We start from the raw sequence: 16,991 nt of genomic DNA, 5'->3' as shown, positions 1-16,991 counted from the left end.
CCAACTGAGCTACCTGGCTAGAACTTAAAAATATTTTTAATATTTTAGTTTTAAAACTAAAATCTATTTTAAAAAGAGATTTATAAATTCAGCTAAACATTACATAGTATGCATGAGAAACTATTTGCAAGTCATATTATAGATGAGGGCTAATGATTTTTAAAAAATAAAGGTCTTCTCCAAATCAATAAGAAAATAATACTAAATTCAACAGGAAAAAACGTGTAAAGAAGTTGAACAGTTCATCAATAGGAAATACATGGCTTCAAAACATGAAAAAATGTTCAACCTAATAAAGACATAGATGATTAAAATATAAGAGTCTATTTCCTATCTGTCAAATTGTCAATGACCAGACATTTTATCGCACCCCATGTAGGCATGGGTAGAAGAACCAAGTGCTCTTATGTGCTGCTAGCTGGACTATAAATACCTACAAACTCCATAGAAACAGTTTTGATAATATCTATCAAAATTCAAAATGTACATATCTTTTAACCAGTCATTCTACTTCTAGGAATTTATCCTACAGACATACCTGATAGCTGATACGTGCACAAGGTTTTTTTTCTGCAGCATTTTTTTGTGATAGTAAAAGGGTAAAAACAACTTACACACCTCTTAATTGGTACATAAAGTTCAATTATATTCTTAAAACAAAATAGAATGGAATTGTTTTTTTAAATGAGGCAGTTATATAGGTACTGATATGGGATACTAACCAAGAAATATTTTTAAACAGGAAAAGCAAGGTGGTAGAAATATATATAGTATGCTACCATATGTTGAAAAAATATAGACCCTTGTCTGAGCATGAACTATCTGAAAGGATTAGTATGAGTCCTGGAGAGGAGCATTGAGAAGGTAAAGGATAAGTAGAAAGGGGACTTAATTTTCACAGTATTCCCTTTTGGACTTTTAAATTTGTATCATATATGTACATTATCTATCCAAAATTAATTAAATAATTTATTTTTAGAGTTATATTACAAAGCTTAGGAGTTCATGAGTTGATTATGTTTGCAGAATGCACATTAATTTGAACTTTGTAAAGTAGCTTCTCTAAATATTTGATAATTTAACAATTAACCATCATCAAAATGAAAAAGGGACCAAGTGTATAGAAGAACACTTTTGCCAATGATACACTGAACGAGGGTTTGATCTCCAAAATATATAAAGAACTCATATGACTCAACACCAAAAAGACAAACAATCCAATTAAAAAATGGGCAAAGGACCTGAACAGACACTTCTCCAGGAGGACATACAGATGGCCCAAAGACGTATGAAAAGATGCTAAACATCACTAGCAATCAGAGAGATGCAAATTAAACTACAATGAAATATCACCTCACATTGGTCAGAATGGCCATCATTAACAAATCAACAAATGAGTGCTGGCGAAGATGTGGAGAAACAGGACCCTTAGTGCACTTTTGGTGGGAATGTAGACTGGTGCAGCCACTGTGGGAAACAGTACTCAATTTCCTCAAAAATTTAAAAATGAAACTACCTTTTGACCCGGGATTTCATTGCTGGGAATATACCCTAAGAATCCAAAAACTCCAATTCAAAACAACTTATGCACCCCTATTTTTATAACAGTGCTATTTAAAATAGCAAAGTGCTGGAAACAGCCTAAGTGCCCATCAGTAGTTGAGTGGATCCAAAAACTGTGGTACATTAACACAATGGAATACTATGTAGCAGAAAGAAAGAAGGAACTCCTACCTTTTGCACACAGCATGAATGGAAATGAAGAATATTATGCTAAGTTAAATAGGCCAGTCAGTGAAAGACAAATACCATACGATCTCACTTATAAGAGGAATCTAACGAACAAAATAAACTAATGAGCAAAACAGAACCAGAGAACTGACATGGAAGAGAGGAGGTGGTGGAAAGAAAGGGAAGGATCAGGTCAAGGAACACATATGAATGACCCACGGATATGAACAATGGTGTGGGCATTGACTGTGGGAGTGAGGGTGGGCGTGGTGGAGGAGGGCGAAGGGGGAAAAATTGGGACACCTGTAATACAATAACAATAAAAAATCAAACAATTCAAGTGGAATGGAAGGAAGGAATGCATATGTGCTTAAGGTAACCCAAGGGGCTAATGACCACGAAGAATGGCTGTTCTCTGCACCTGGATCTAAGCACATTGTCTTCCGCAGGAGGGGGCAGCGTGTGTACAAATGATACAGAGGAATCCAGAGCTGTGACTCCTGGAAGCAGTCAAGGAGGGTGCTGTCATTGCAGCACACAACAGATGGCTAAGTATAAATTGTTTTTAAAAAGCACAGTGGGCTCTTACTGGCATTCCTATTGACAGCACCAACATCCAGCTAGTCAGTCAACCCATTTAATGTGAACTGTGAACAGAGCACACTGCTGGGCTCTATGGGGACCAGCTAGTAAAGAGGTGCTTTCCAAACCTGCCCTGGCACATTAAATCTTCTGAACTGAAATCTCATGAGAAGCCCATGAATCTGAATGTTAACAAGCATCCCTGTGAATTTGATCAGTTAAGTTTGGGTACCATAACCATTAGAAGTGTAGGGTGAGAGGGAGAAGCAGGAAAAAGAAGAAAAATCTATGAAAACATAAAGCAACATTAAATACAAAAACAACTAACTAAATAGTTCTAGCTGTTGGAAGCCATTTATAAAACCTTAACTAACAGTAAATATGGAACTTCCTGTTTAAGATTAAAAATTTTGGTTAAATCAGGATTAGGAAGAAAATTCCTTATATACTGTATTGGGTCTTTTTTTCTTTTTTAAAACTTGGCAGATAAAAATATTTGAACAGGACTATTTTTCTTCTAATAAGTAAGGATATTATGAGACTCACGGTCAACTAATCATCACGATTAGTGCATAATAGTGTAGCAACATGACATGAGGGCTGGCTGCTGCCAGCCATGGGATTCAAGCTTCCCTGTAATTATAGAGTTCTCACAAGATCAAAATGAGCCAAGGACTCCAGCAGAAGGATCCTGGATTTTTGTTTTCTCTATGGTACCCTCCAAGGCCTCAATGGACCATGTATATTTCAGACAGAGAATCCCAGGAGCCTAGTAACATTCATTCCTCTGGAACCTCTAATCTCTCCTTTACCATTTCAAGGCCACACATGTGGACAATTACTTGAGGTCCCATAGAACTGCCTGCACAGAACGGTGATTTAACATTATCCTTTCAGGTTCCATGTATAAAAATGGTTACATAGGGAATGTTTTTTCATCTTCTGTGAAACTGCTCTTACAGACGATTACTATTATCTTGCTCAATAACCCTTATATAAAGATCTGCATGAAAAATTCATCTTAGAGCTGAATGTCAAGATATATATTTGTCTCTCCTAGTGAAATGTTGTGCTTCCTTTTTAAAAAGAGCCAAGTTATGTAATCAATCTTTCTCTCTCTTGCTCTCTCCCCCTCTCTCCTGTTTTTGTCTTAGCTGCCAGGAAGTACAGATTTAAATTTTATGTTCCATCGAGGTACTGTTATTAACCTGTGCTTTCTGATACAATCTCCTCACCCCTACATTACCTGGCTCTTGTTCTTACAGGGTTGTTTTTAATGGTTCTATTACATCTGGGTTTTTTACTTGAATACTTTTGGAAATTGACAGAACACAAGTTAGAAGTGAAGGAACAGGTTGGTTTCCATTGACTGGGGTTTTACTATGCAACCAGGAGTTATAGGATTTTAAATGATCCAAGTTAAATCAGATTCATTTGGGAAGAAAGATTTAGGAAAAGCTGAATGCCAAGAATGCTGGGGGTGGAGAGGAATCATCTTCCTATTACTCACTCTCCCAAGGCCTTGCAGAGGTATGTTACAGCCTGGGTCAGGAAACCAAACCAACACTATGTAAATATGAGCTTTAAGTTCATAATCACTTAATGAATTCTGGCCCAATCATGTCAGTGACCCTGTTGTCACCCTGTGGAGCAACACGGGGCAGGAATGACTTCCTCCTTTATCCACAGGTTGCAGAAAAGGTCAAATCACTTGGGGTTGACCAATGGGTCTGTCATCACATCATCAGCTTAGTAAAAAGTTTTTTGAAAAAGAAAGAAATGCTGGGATTTTTTACCTCATTCAGGCACTAAGTTCATTAGGAAACTCATCCCCATTTGTCCTTATTATCCTGAAGGAGCGGCAGGTGTCCCTAGCTGGAACACCCAACTGTGACAGACAATTCTGTTCCTGCCCCACCCACATATGGCCCCCAAAGCTGGAAGCAGGAGGAGTGTGAGCTCATAGGCCCAGCACCCAGAGTCCAACAGCCCTTACCCCAAGGGTCTCCTTGCCCATAGCCTTGATCAGGGCCGGGGAGTAGGAGGTTCACTACCAGCTACTTTTGTGGCATATTGAGTCTCACAGATTTGTCATTCAGTGCACAGCTTCTCTCTGTACAGCCCACACAGCTAATCCCTGTACTATATTTCTCTCAGTTTTCCCTCCTCCACCCACAGTTCTGCTGACTTCTCTCCACACAGGAGAGACAGAACAGCTGAAGAAACAGCCGAGCAGTGGAAAATTTTGGAAGTGTTTTGAACCCACCCAGCCTGAGGAGAGCATTCAAAGAGAAACAGGAAAGGGTGAGGAGGAGCTCCCTCAGCCCCCGCGCACAAGCCAGGGATTGTCACTCCCGCCTACCCGCAATCCCAGCAGTGGGCCAGCAGGGGCCCACTGTGGGGATGAGCCACTGGTGCCCACACAAAGAAATATGCAAATGCGTTTTCTGTGAGGATTATGGAATGGAGGCAGTTGCTTGGCTATTTCAGCTACTGCGTCATGGAACTTGGAGGCACAACATTCTCATTTCACTCAAACACCCACCATGAAAGTTGAACCAGCACTTTTGGTCTTAAATTGGAATATCCTAGAGGCCATCATTCTGAAAGAACAAACGCAGTTCTGTTTCTGTGTGTGTGCGTGTGCATGTGCGCGCGCACGCGTGCGTGCACGTGTGCATGTTGTCATATTACTCAGCCTTTTCATTTCCTTTCAATTTCTCTTCTTACTCGAGACCAGAGCTTTTAAGGCTGTCTATCTTTACAGGGACTAGGTGTAAGAAAAAGATCTGAAGTAATTTAGTTCTTAGTTCTACTTAGTTCTCTCTCTCCCATCTTTGCTAGAGATTCCAGCCAGTTAGATGACTTGGAGTTGGCAAGCACAAAAGATTAGCTAATCCCATCATTCATCCATTAAACAGACATTTATCAAATCTCTGCACAGACAAGGTCCCAATCCTTACCTAGTCAAACTGAGTCACATCAAAAAGAAGTCATCTTTGATGCTCTTACTTCCCTGCAATGGCCTCTGGATTAATTTTTGGATCTGGTTTAGCACAGAACCTAGAACCTATGTAAGGGCTATGTAATGAATGGGTAAACAGGATTATACATCTCCTTCACCATCAGTGACCCTTGAAGAGGTTTCCAGCCTACAGATAAGATTAGTTCTGTCTCCTAGTTAAATATCCAAGTACTATAATTAACTCACTCACCATTCTTCTTTACTTTGTTGGCAGAGTTTTTCTCCCACACTTTGAATAAGAGACTATCTTCAAAGCTGGCCTAACTTTCCTTGTTGGTGCGAGGATTATGGGTGTGATGTTAATTGATATTTACCCATTCAGGTAATGCAAATTTATTGAGTAGCTACAATATGCCAAGCACTGTCCCAGGCACTGAGGTTGCAACTTTCCATAATGATTCCTTCAGTAGCCAGCAAGTGAGTGTGATCAGACAATCCTTGGCTTGCTGTTCTTTCCAAACACAAAATAACTTTTAATTATGCACTGCTGAGCAAAAAAACCAAAGTGAAGAATATGGTTCTAATAGAAGGGAAAAGTAGCGATTGTTTGCTTTTGTTGACTAGCAGTGATCTGGTTTTGAGGTTCTATGTTTATCAATTCTATGGTCTGACTTGCTGTCTACAGCCAACATCTTAAGAGGTTGAGCAATACAGATTATAGTTGATGTTTTATAGAGTTTTGAACCATCAGACGCTATAAGGAATGTTTTAAAGTAGTTGTTAGAACCAGATGATCAAAAGACCTAAGACACATGGCTGCTCCAAAAGAGCAGAATTTTCCTTCCCTCCTGAACTTGAAATTGGAGAACAAAAAGAACTACCAAAGAGTTTTGCAGCCCTGGGTCTCTGAGATTAAGGATGAATGATTTCACAGTCTGTTGATGCCCACCTGGGGTATAAGGCATTGAGGCTTCTATATTGATGAGGGGTGACTCTGATATGGTCCATCAGCAATAAGACTAAGTAAATAAGCAGGGTAGTGATTTGTGGCCAAAAAATTTTTGCTTGCTTCAAAAAATTATCTACGTATTGTCAGAAGAGCAAAGATCCAGAGACTGGAGAGTCATCCCTGGGCTGTGGATTGGACATACCATTCCACCTCCTGGCACTCATAGGTCTTTTAGCACTTAATTGGAAAACAGCTCCATCTCCAACACAGCTCCAAACTATCAACAAGGAATTTCCCTTCATTTCTAAACTTGCTGGACTATATCCATTCAATAATAAAGGATGCGTGTATTGTTCCATAACTACTATAAACTTCTGCTTATCCAGCCTCTCAGATGTTCTTCTTTAATGAGAAAAATAAAAATTAACCCACTGGCAAAGTATCAAATAAACGAATGACAAGTCCTATGTTTCAATAAGCTCAATTTCTGTCTTAATGAAACTGGGGGATGGCCATTGTTCCCCTACAAATGGAACTGTCATTTGGTTCTTTGGCTTTGATAGAAGTGTTTGTTTGGAATGCATTGTTCATTGTTGATATAAAATACTTTTTTTTTGAATTGAGGACCCCAGAATAATCCGAGAAAGGGAAACATTAATCAAAGGGGTTCTGGATGGTACTGCATTCTCTCCTTACATCTGTGTTTTTCATGTGACAAAGGAAACTAAGGACACATAATAGCTCCCACTCATCAGGCTGTTGAGGTATGCTCACTTGATCTGCATAAGGACACAACTTTTAGAACTAGTGGAAAGAATAAAACAGGTCTAAGTTCGAATCCTGACTCTTAAGTCTCACTCCATCATTTAGTACCATGGTCAAATTATTTGACCTTCCTGAGTCTCATTTAATGGAGATCATTTCTTTCCTCCTAGGATTATTGAGAGGGTTAAATGAGATTTGGCACAGTTCCTGGCATGCTGCAGGCCCTGGTGGATGCCACTTCCTCTCCCACCTCCCTTTCCCTTCACCCTGTAGCCACATTTATGAGATTACATCACAGTTCCCTCAGTAACACGAATACCAGGTCTCAGAGTTTCCAGATTTCTGCTGATTTAAGAATCCAACTGTGCTGATATTATTTATGCAAATGCCAGCTAGGGACTGATGCCATAACCAGGATGAGTCATTTCAGAACACTCCTCAGAGAGAACTAGATTTTCCTCATTTATGGTAGAGGGTGGTGGGAGAGACTACCCTGGGATTCAGGCACTCTGACATAATGCTCTCACAGCATCAGAAGTTTTTTGGCAGAAAAGGTCCAGGACTCCCCTAAGTCACATTAAATAGGCATTAGCAGCTTGGACTTTGAAATCTAACAAAGCAGGGTTTGAATCCTGATTGCCACTCACTAGTTCAGTAGTCTCTCAGAGCATCTGTTTTCTGTCAGACTTCTTCTGAAGATTAAATAAGGCAACATACATAAAGCATCTAGGACATTGACTTGGCACATAGTAAATGCTTAATGAAAGTCAGTTATAATCTCTCTCTGTGTGTCTCTGTCTCCCCTACACTCCCTCCTCCTTTTCTTTCCACCCCCTCCCCTCTCCTGGCCTGTGTTCACCTCTCAGCTATTTGCTGAGCATTAAAGCCTGTCTTACAGCAACTGGCACATTAACAGAGATGTACATTTCCTCTGTTCTCACTTCTGTTGAAATGCCTACATCCTACCCGTTCACACCCCACTCAACATTAATTCATCCTTTGATCATTATTTTGTGAAGTCTGTCTTCACACACTTGAAAGAAACTATTCAAATTATTGCTCAGTTGTACAAAACCTCATATCAGAGCTAAATAAATAGTTGTTGAATAATCATGAAAATAAGAGCTTAATAATACTTCCCTGAAAAGTAGTCTAATTTCATACCATTATTTCTCAGTTCTATAGCCTACCACAATAGTTTATCTCAGTAAATTTGGTTTTAAAAAAAGATAAACATGTCTCTATCAAAATATGAGTATTAAAATAATGATCTGAACATGAAGGTGGCCTATTGCCATGGAGTGGAGGTTAAAAAAACACAGCTTCAGTAAATGAATTAACATGTACCAAATTTTAGAGAGAAAGCTTTATATTTCTTTTTTCCTGCAAAAATCTCTAGATTCTTCATGCTCTTGGAGAGGCAGGTGCATCTCTGTGATTATATATATAATTAGTTCCTTTAATATTAGCAATATTTTACAGAGACATTCAAATTTACATTTTACATTTACACATTACCAATATGTATTTACATTGTATACAAGCTCACCATTAGTTTCCTGACTTAGGTGGTACCTATTCTGATGTAACTAAAATAATTATTCTAAAATTAGCATAAAATATGGATAAATCCTGTCTAATAATTCAAGTTAAATATACCTCAAAGAGTGTTTTCTTATTAAAAATTCACATACATTTTCCTTACAAGGGAGTTATTATCTGCATTGTACCATGTGTATTATTACAAACTTGGAGTTCATTGATGAATAGTGATGGAGTTGCAAATCATCAATTTAAGTAGCTCAGCAGCGTTTCAGGAAGCTTTTCTCCCTCTGTGCACATGAGCTCAGAGGTTAGCTCTGGGCCCTGAGCTGGGTTCTTGGCACCCCAGGTTCTCTCTGTGGAGAGGTACGGTCCCCCTACAGACAAGGATCCTTACCTGAGGCCCTCACCCTCTGGACAGTGCTGTTTGCAATACTCGAGAATATAGCTCTCGGTGGCCTCTGGGTGGGCAGGCCGCCATCGGATGGTGGCCGTGTTCCAACACACGGTACAGTCCTCGACACGGATCACAGGGGTGGAGGGTGCTGTAGAGAGAGAACCAAGTCAGTTGTGGAGCAATCAGTGCCAGTTCTGCTTCCCTGGAACCTGGGAAGAATGCTTTAGAATGATTTTATTTTAATTTTTGACTAAAAAATACATTTTGGGTTGAAAACCCCAAAGGTATACAATGTATATAGTGAAAAATCTCTGTCTCATCCCTGCCTTCCAAATTGCCCAGTTTTAAACCATTTCCCTAAGCTTCCAATATTAGCTTCCTACAAATCTTACCCGAGTTTCTCCAGACTTACATAAACAAATAAAAAAATAAGATTCTTGTTCCCTTCTCTGTACACAAAAGTTAGCCATAATCTTGCTTTCACTGGGTGCTCAATAAATATTTGTTTTAAAAGGCAAGAAGAAAAGACAAAACAGGAGTAAGTCATTTATTCCCCTGAGGCAGTTACAATTACCTTAAAGGCAATTCAAACTTGGCTTATGCTACAACTGCTTCAGTCTCTTGTGGAAAGACTCCACTATGGGCATGCACTCTCAGCAACACCAACGCTGAACAATCTTTTGGGGGTTCCTAGCACTCACGTGATAAAGCCTGAGCTTCTAAGCCATTTCTGATTCTGCCCCAGCCCCAGTCAGTACTGGTACCCCTCTGGAGTGTTCTCATAATAACCTGGGTACAATTGGACCAGGGCCCTTACCAATGATTTTTTAGAATCATCTAATTTGTATCTCCCCCTACAGGCTGATGAACTTCTTGAGAAGAGGAACCCAGCCTTATTCACTGTTGTACCCCAACAATACACAATACGCAATATGCAAGAGGTGTTAATAAATGCTTATTGGTTGATCTTAATAGTCTGTGAAGAATGGAGTATTGCCTGCTAACCCCTTAACATCTCCTTACCTGTTCTAAAAATTGCCCTTTCGCTGGGCAGGCTACATCCGGTGAAGTTCACAGCCATTACCCACACTTGATAGTATCGGTCAGGTTCCAAATCTTCAAAAATGCAGTAGCTTTCTTTCACTGTAACTCTGTATTCTTCTACCAAGTCTAGCATAAAACACAATCATAAACTGTAGGGTGTCTTCCAAAGTTAATTGAAAGTTATAGTTATTGGAAAAATTGTTCTATGACTTCTTTCAGTAGAAAACCCAAACTGAGAAGCTTACAGATATCATTATGTGATAGCTATCATTTTAGAATACATAAGAAAGCTATAGCATTCTGAAAAGAGATATTTAGAATGACATAGATATTTAGAATGACATAACTGAGCACTTATCAAAAAATAATAGCATTTTGTAAGATTCTTATCTTTTTTATTTTTTAATTGCGTTTTTGTAAGATTCTGAGCTTTATATAAATATAATTGAACATTTCAATAGTAAATACTAAAATTGCAGAGTTTATGTTAGCTTAGATATCAGTAATACATTCTCAATGTAATCCCTGAGAAGCAATGCCAATATTTTTGGAGAGTATGTAATAAAATAGGACAACCTCATAGATTCTAAATTTATAATGGTATAAAGCATCTTTTCAGATTGTTAAACCATTTTAGTACTCAGTATGATTTTCAAAGGTACAAATTCTGGTTCCTTCTCATGAATTCCAGAATTCTTTCAACTAGGGATTTCCACAATTTATGGAAACTCTTAAATAACTTTGATAGGTCATAAACTTTTCTAGGAAGTAACCTTGTTCAGTCAAGGTATTTCCTAATTTATGTTATTTTATTTTCAATATTTTAGTAGTAAATATTACTCAATACTTAACTGGTCCCTTTGGGCCAATCTGATTATTTTTACTGAAATTTTCTCTACTTAAAGAGAACAATTTTAAAAAACGAGTTATGGTAATTTCAGTTATCTTCTCGTATTATTCTTGAATGTCACATCTTTAAAATCCCTCCAGTTAAGAAACCCAAATTGTTTCCTTTTAAAGGAAATTTAGGAGCACTTCAACTCAATAGGTTTCTTTACCTGCATCTCTCTTTCCCAATGAGTTATACTTTCTGGACAGTATGTTTGGTTTAAATAATGTTAAAAGGGCTTACACACTGAAAAACATTTCCCCCCATAGTCTGTAAAGTATGAAGTGGTTTTCAATGGAATCATCCTTTCAGGCTAAGTTCTGTTACCCCAGTACTTTTAACAATGTACAAAACATATGCTACTGGACACCTATTTCACACAGCATGGCATCACAGTGTATCATCAGATTAATTAAATGGCATTAGCAAAATTCAAGGCATTGAATGAATAAGACATAGGACAAGTAAGTATTTAGGGAATGTTGGAGGCAGGTGAAGCACTTTTAAAAAAGTATTCCAGGCAACAAATAGATTCAGATCTTCCTTTATTTCCAGGAAGTTTTTTTTTTTTTTAATTTAAATATGCTTTATTGATTATGCTGTTACAGTTGTCCCAATTTCTTTTCCCTTTGTTCCCCTCCACCCAGTGACCCCCCCTCCCTCCAATTGTCCCCCCCCCTTAGTCCATGCCCAATGGTTATGCATATAGTTCTCAACATCTTCCTGTCTACTCCACTCCGTCCTACTATGCTTCTTAAATCCTGTACCATCTCCCTCCCTTTCCCCACTTCCCCCTCTCTGATGACCTACCCCTAATATGCTCCCCATACCTATAATTCTTTTCCCACTCTCATTGCCTACTTAGTTTGCCTTTGTTTTGATTCTCTAGCTTCTGTTGTTGGTCGTTGTGATACAGTTTTCATTTTAATGTTCATAGTTTTGATTCTCTTTCTCCTAAATAAGTCCCTTTAACATTTCATATAACAGTGGTTTGGATCTGATGAGCTCCTTCAGTTTTACTTTGTCCTGGATACAATTTCCCTGTCCTTCTATTCTGAATGACAGCTTTGCTGGATAGAGTAATTGTGGTTGTACGTTTTTTCTTTTCATTACTTTGAATATTTCTTGCCAGTCCCTTCTTGCCTGCAGAGTTTCTTTTGAGAAATCAGTTGATAGTTTTATTGGAACCCCTTTGTACGTAATTCTCTTCTTCTCCCTTGCTGCTTTTAAGATTCTCTCTTTACCATTAATTTTTGACATTTTGATTATAATGTGTCTTGGAGTGGTTCTCCCTGGGTCCAGTTGTTTTGGAACTCTCTGTGCTTCCTGGACTTGTAAGTCTATTTCCTTCCTCAAGTTCGGTAAGTTCTGCTTCATTATTTTTTCACATAGTTTTTCAATCTCTTCTTCTTCTTCACCTTCTGGCAATCTTACGATTCAGATATTGGCCCGCTTATAGCTGTCTGATAGGTTTCTGAGCCTCTCCTCATTTTCTTCAGTTTTCATTTCCTCTTTCTGCACTGGTTGACTGTTCCTTCTCTATGTTCTGATTTGTTGATTGGTCCCTGGTTTTCTTTCCCTCACCACTTGTTTCGTATGTGTTTTCGTTCATTTCAGCAGGACTAGCCTTCACTCCTTCCCCGTCTTGTTTAAGATCTGCTGTCAAGTCTGTAAGCATTCTTATAACCAAAGCTATGAACTGTGCCTCAGAAAGATTTCCTATCTGCTGATCCATTAGATCAGATATTTGCTGTCTGATCAGTTGCATCACTGGGATCTCTATCATGATCTCTGCCATCCTGACAGTTTTGTGTTTACCTTTGCTTCCTGGATGGGGCTGTCACACCTCCTACGCTATAGGGGGTGGAGCCCCATGTATTCCTCACTACTGGGCGACCCTTCTCACCACACTGTGGTGTTTTGTGTGAGGGCAGGGGTCCAAGATGGATTCTTGCCATTTACTCTCTTCTGAGAGACCGGGAGCTTCTTCCTCCATCCCCACCCACTCCAACCTTCACAGTCTGAGGCATTGGGGGTCTGCCTTCCCCGGCATTGGAATCGTGAGCTGGTCTGGTATGCAGCTGGGGGTGCTCCTCAGGTGTTTCTCATATCTTTTTAAATACGGGCATCTGTACTTACTGCCGTCCCACCACCGTTGCCACAGCTGCCACTGCTAGCACAGCTTGACCTCTCTACCCTGGCTTTGCCCCTCCTACCCATCCGGACAAGCACCACTTCTTTATAACTTCATACATTGGACTTCCATGAAGCTTTATTTTCTGGAACTTCTGTTTATTTCTGGTTTTGCAGTAGATGTATTCCTTCTTAGTTGTGGAGGGAGATGGAGTGTGTCAGTCTAGGCTTCCATTTTGGCCAGAAGTCCTCAAAATATCTTATTGCACTATACTCACCTTTTCCCCTAAAGCAGCAGTTCTCAACCCGTGGGTCACGACCCCTTTGGGGGTCGAATGACCCTTTCACAGGGATCGCCTAAGACCATCGGAAAACACATATATAATTACATATTGTTTTTGTGATTAATCACTATGCTTTAATTATGTTCAACTTGTAACAATGAAAATAAATCCTGCATATCAGATATTTACATTACGATTCACAACAGTAGCAAAATTACAGTTATGAAGTAGCAACGAAAATAATTTTATGGTTGTGTGTTACCACAACATGAGGAACTGTATTAAAGGGTTGCAGCAGTAGGAAGGTTGAGAACCACTGCCCTAAAGGAATCACCTAAAGGAATCTCTTTGTAATATCCAAATTGTCAGCATTGCTACTCTTATGATTTTATTAGTAAAATAAGAGTTACTTGAACACAAGTACTGCGATACCAGGACAGGCAATCTGATAACCAACATGGCAGCTACTATGTGACTAAGGGGCAGGCAGCATATACAGCATGGATACACTGGACAGAGGGATGATTCACATCCCGGGCAGGATGGAGCCAAACAGTGCGACATTTTCTCATGCTACTCAGAATGGCATGCAATTTAAAACTTATGAATTATTTTTGGAATTTGCCATTCAATATTTTCAGACTGGGGTTCACTGTGGGTAGCTGAAAACTCAGAAAGTGAAACCTCAGGTAAGAGAGAACTACTATATAACAAAATAAACAGAGTCAAGCAAACAAAAATATAAGCTTTGCAGTCTGAAAAATCTGTGTTTGAATCCTGCCCCTGCGAAGTATAAGTTATGTGGCCTTGGGCGAATTATTTATAATTACATCAGCTTTCTCATTTGAAATGGAGATAATAGCACTTATCTTGATGTGTCCTCACAGGTTCTCAGTAAAACTGAAATTCTTATGGACAAAGCCAACTTTACACTATGCCAATGGTTGCTTTTCTTGCCTTTTTTTCTGATTTACGTAAGAATCAAATGACATTTCAAAAGACTTAAATATTGGCAACAGTGAAATATATTATAATTAATTCTTATTACAAACTGGACTCCTGTGGCATGTCAACCCTGCCACATGATCGTCTGGTTTCTAAAATACAGGATGGGGCAAAAGTAGGTTTGCAGTTGTTTGTATGAAAAATAATACAATAGTTAAGAAATAGTAATACAAGAATAAACTCTGTTTCATATACTCACAACTGTAAATCTACTTTTGCCCCACCATGTTACATGGGTCTGTCTTCAACAAGCAATACAGAATGCCAGCACTCCCAGCTCTGAGTCATCAGTAAGTATAACCTCAAACTGCTTGGTTTCTAGGCCTTGTTACAAGTCCTCCTCGACAGAAAAATATTTACAGAGGCTCAACTATAAGACATGGCATCCACTTACCCTGCTAAGCTCTTTTACCTCTATCTGCACATTAATATGGTACACTAAAAGACTACACCCCATCTAGGCTCATGCCTAAAGAAGTATGGATTCTGAATCAAACTTTAGTTTATCGCTTTTATCAAAGATGGAGCTGAGAAACTGTCAACCATGACATGCAATGGTGCATTTGCATTAAAATTATTATGGAAGTCACTGTCCTATGCAGCTTATTTCTTCTCCACAAAGTGGCACACATTATACTTGTGTTTTGACTTCAGTACTGATTGACACTTTGTCCTCCCTGAAACTCTTATATGTTACTTACTTTCTAAAAATAGAATAATTTCACTGTTTCTGTTACCCTGACAGCTCAGTCAAACCTGAATCTCAATTACAGTATTCATGTTGACCATTATGATGATATTTATGCATTTTTGTTTTCCCTTACCCTGATTTCCAAAGTTTGCTTATATGTTATTTCATTGTAGAGTTGTTGGTTTATTGTTGTTGTTTTTATAAGTGGCTATGAATGCTTTATGGAAAGAGCCATAACATGTGGATGTTTAAATACTTCGCATTAATGCAAAAATGTACACATACACCTGTATTTGTATTAGCAATCCTACCGTTTACTTCTTGGTCGTCTTGTGGCTCCTCCATGCAGTAAACCTGGAATGAGTCAATGACATCTTCCTTGTTTATGCTCCAATAAACAGCAATCGTTGTGCTAGTGGCAGAATTTGGTTCCTGAGGTTCTAACCTAGGAGGCTGTGGAACTAGAATATGAACAAGACTTATTATAACTAATACTGCTTCTATTGATTTATTTTTTTCTTTTTACAGAAGTCACTTACAAAAAATTCAAACAATATAGAAATACATGGAGTGAAACTAGGAGACTAGGAGGTGTCCCTTGTCTCCAACACATCCCTACCCCCAACTACAAGGATATTCTGATGTTACAGCTGAGTGTGTATTCCTCCAAAATGTTTTCTATGCAAATGTATATATGTACATATAACACACATAGAAATAAATAAAAATGAATCCCAAAATGGGATCACTTGAGAATAGTTTTCTATAGTTCTATATTTAGAGAAATTATCTTATACAGGTTAGAGGATATATCAAATGAATTGGTTTTTCTTTGAAGCAAAAACCTGAGTATGCTTTGCTAGATGACCAATGCTGTATCCTTCTACATCAATAGAGTCTTTATTCATAGTACAGACAAATAAAACCCTTTTAGATATAGGTGTTATATCACCAAGGCTGAAAAATACTGTGAATAAAATAACAAAAGATGCTTTCTGAAACTACCGTCCTATATTCTCTTTCCAGTATGACCATACCTACAAATTAAAAAGAAATTCAAACAAAATGCAAAAATTACATAGGGGAAAAGGTACCCTATGAACGGATTCAAATATAAGGTTTAGATATCTAGTCTAACTCTATTGTTCTGAATTTTAAAGACAGCAAAATCCTCAAATGTTTTACTAGAAATTATAAAGTTTAAATTTCGCATTTTGAACATTAACAGTATTTAGAACACCATAAATTAAGCTCCTACGCAATTCTTCTCTAAAATTTTTGGGATATAAAAGCACTGAACATATTATAGAAATTAAAGGAAAAGGTTATTCTCGTAGTTGAAAAGATGTCATACTTCTAAATGTATTTTTGTGGTTATGTTTTCCAGCCGACAATTTCCTAGAAGATAAACTTATTAAAATAGTGCGAGCCAAATTTCATGAGATTACTTATTAAGAGTCAACACTGAATGAAAAGAAAACAAGGTTAGTTCAACAAGGCATTTAAAATGAGGAAAAATAAATGACTACAGAATGGAACAAAAAGAGACAAGTTGAAAAGATTCAGTGAAGAAGTAAAGAGCTGAAGAAATACTCAGGGATAAAAAATGAGAAGTGGGGTAAGAGAGTGGTGAAGTTAATGGGCTTTGGAGCAGAGAGGCTGGTTGAAGGTAAAATGCCAGCCCTCCCTCTTATTAGTTGTGTTATTTTAGCTTCAGTTTTCCCCTATTTAAATTGGGAATACAATAATACCATTTCCTCCCAGGGTTGTGCTAAGAAGCAACATAATGTGTGTATATTAAGTGCTTAGCAAAGTGCCTGATATATAACCAGTACAAACATTCAGAAAGCAAATGGCCTTGGCAGGAGCACAGAAAATGGAGGGGAGAAGGCAAGAAGCCCCTTAGGATGAGGGCGAACTAGGAATCTGCCATCTGGTAACTCAGAGGGCCTTCAGAGGCAGGGCATGCTGGGTATGCTGCAGGACAAGGCGGGAAGCCTGCCTGTCAGAGCAC

The 16,991-nt window shown here is 38.4% G+C and overlaps 1 protein-coding gene across 1 annotated transcript in view; it reads right to left on the bottom strand.

Moving 5' to 3' along the window:
• Positions 1–16,991, bottom strand: part of CMYA5 (cardiomyopathy associated 5) — a 95,554-nt gene that overhangs the window by 19,352 nt on the left and 59,211 nt on the right. Inside the window, exons 7-9 of the mRNA XM_090276419.1 lie at positions 15,289–15,438; positions 9,955–10,101; positions 8,932–9,079 (exon numbers count right to left, since the gene is read on the bottom strand). Coding sequence (XP_090132545.1) covers positions 8,932–9,079; positions 9,955–10,101; positions 15,289–15,438 — 445 coding nt within the window. The remainder of the gene's footprint in view (positions 1–8,931; positions 9,080–9,954; positions 10,102–15,288; positions 15,439–16,991) is intronic.

Source organism: Furipterus horrens, unplaced genomic scaffold, assembly GCF_987537825.1.
Source record: "Furipterus horrens unplaced genomic scaffold, mFurHor1.1.pri manual_scaffold_5, whole genome shotgun sequence".
Taxonomy (NCBI): domain Eukaryota; kingdom Metazoa; phylum Chordata; class Mammalia; order Chiroptera; family Furipteridae; genus Furipterus; species Furipterus horrens.
Note: the sequence above shows the minus strand (reverse complement) of the source record. Positions and strands in the feature narration are given on the sequence as shown.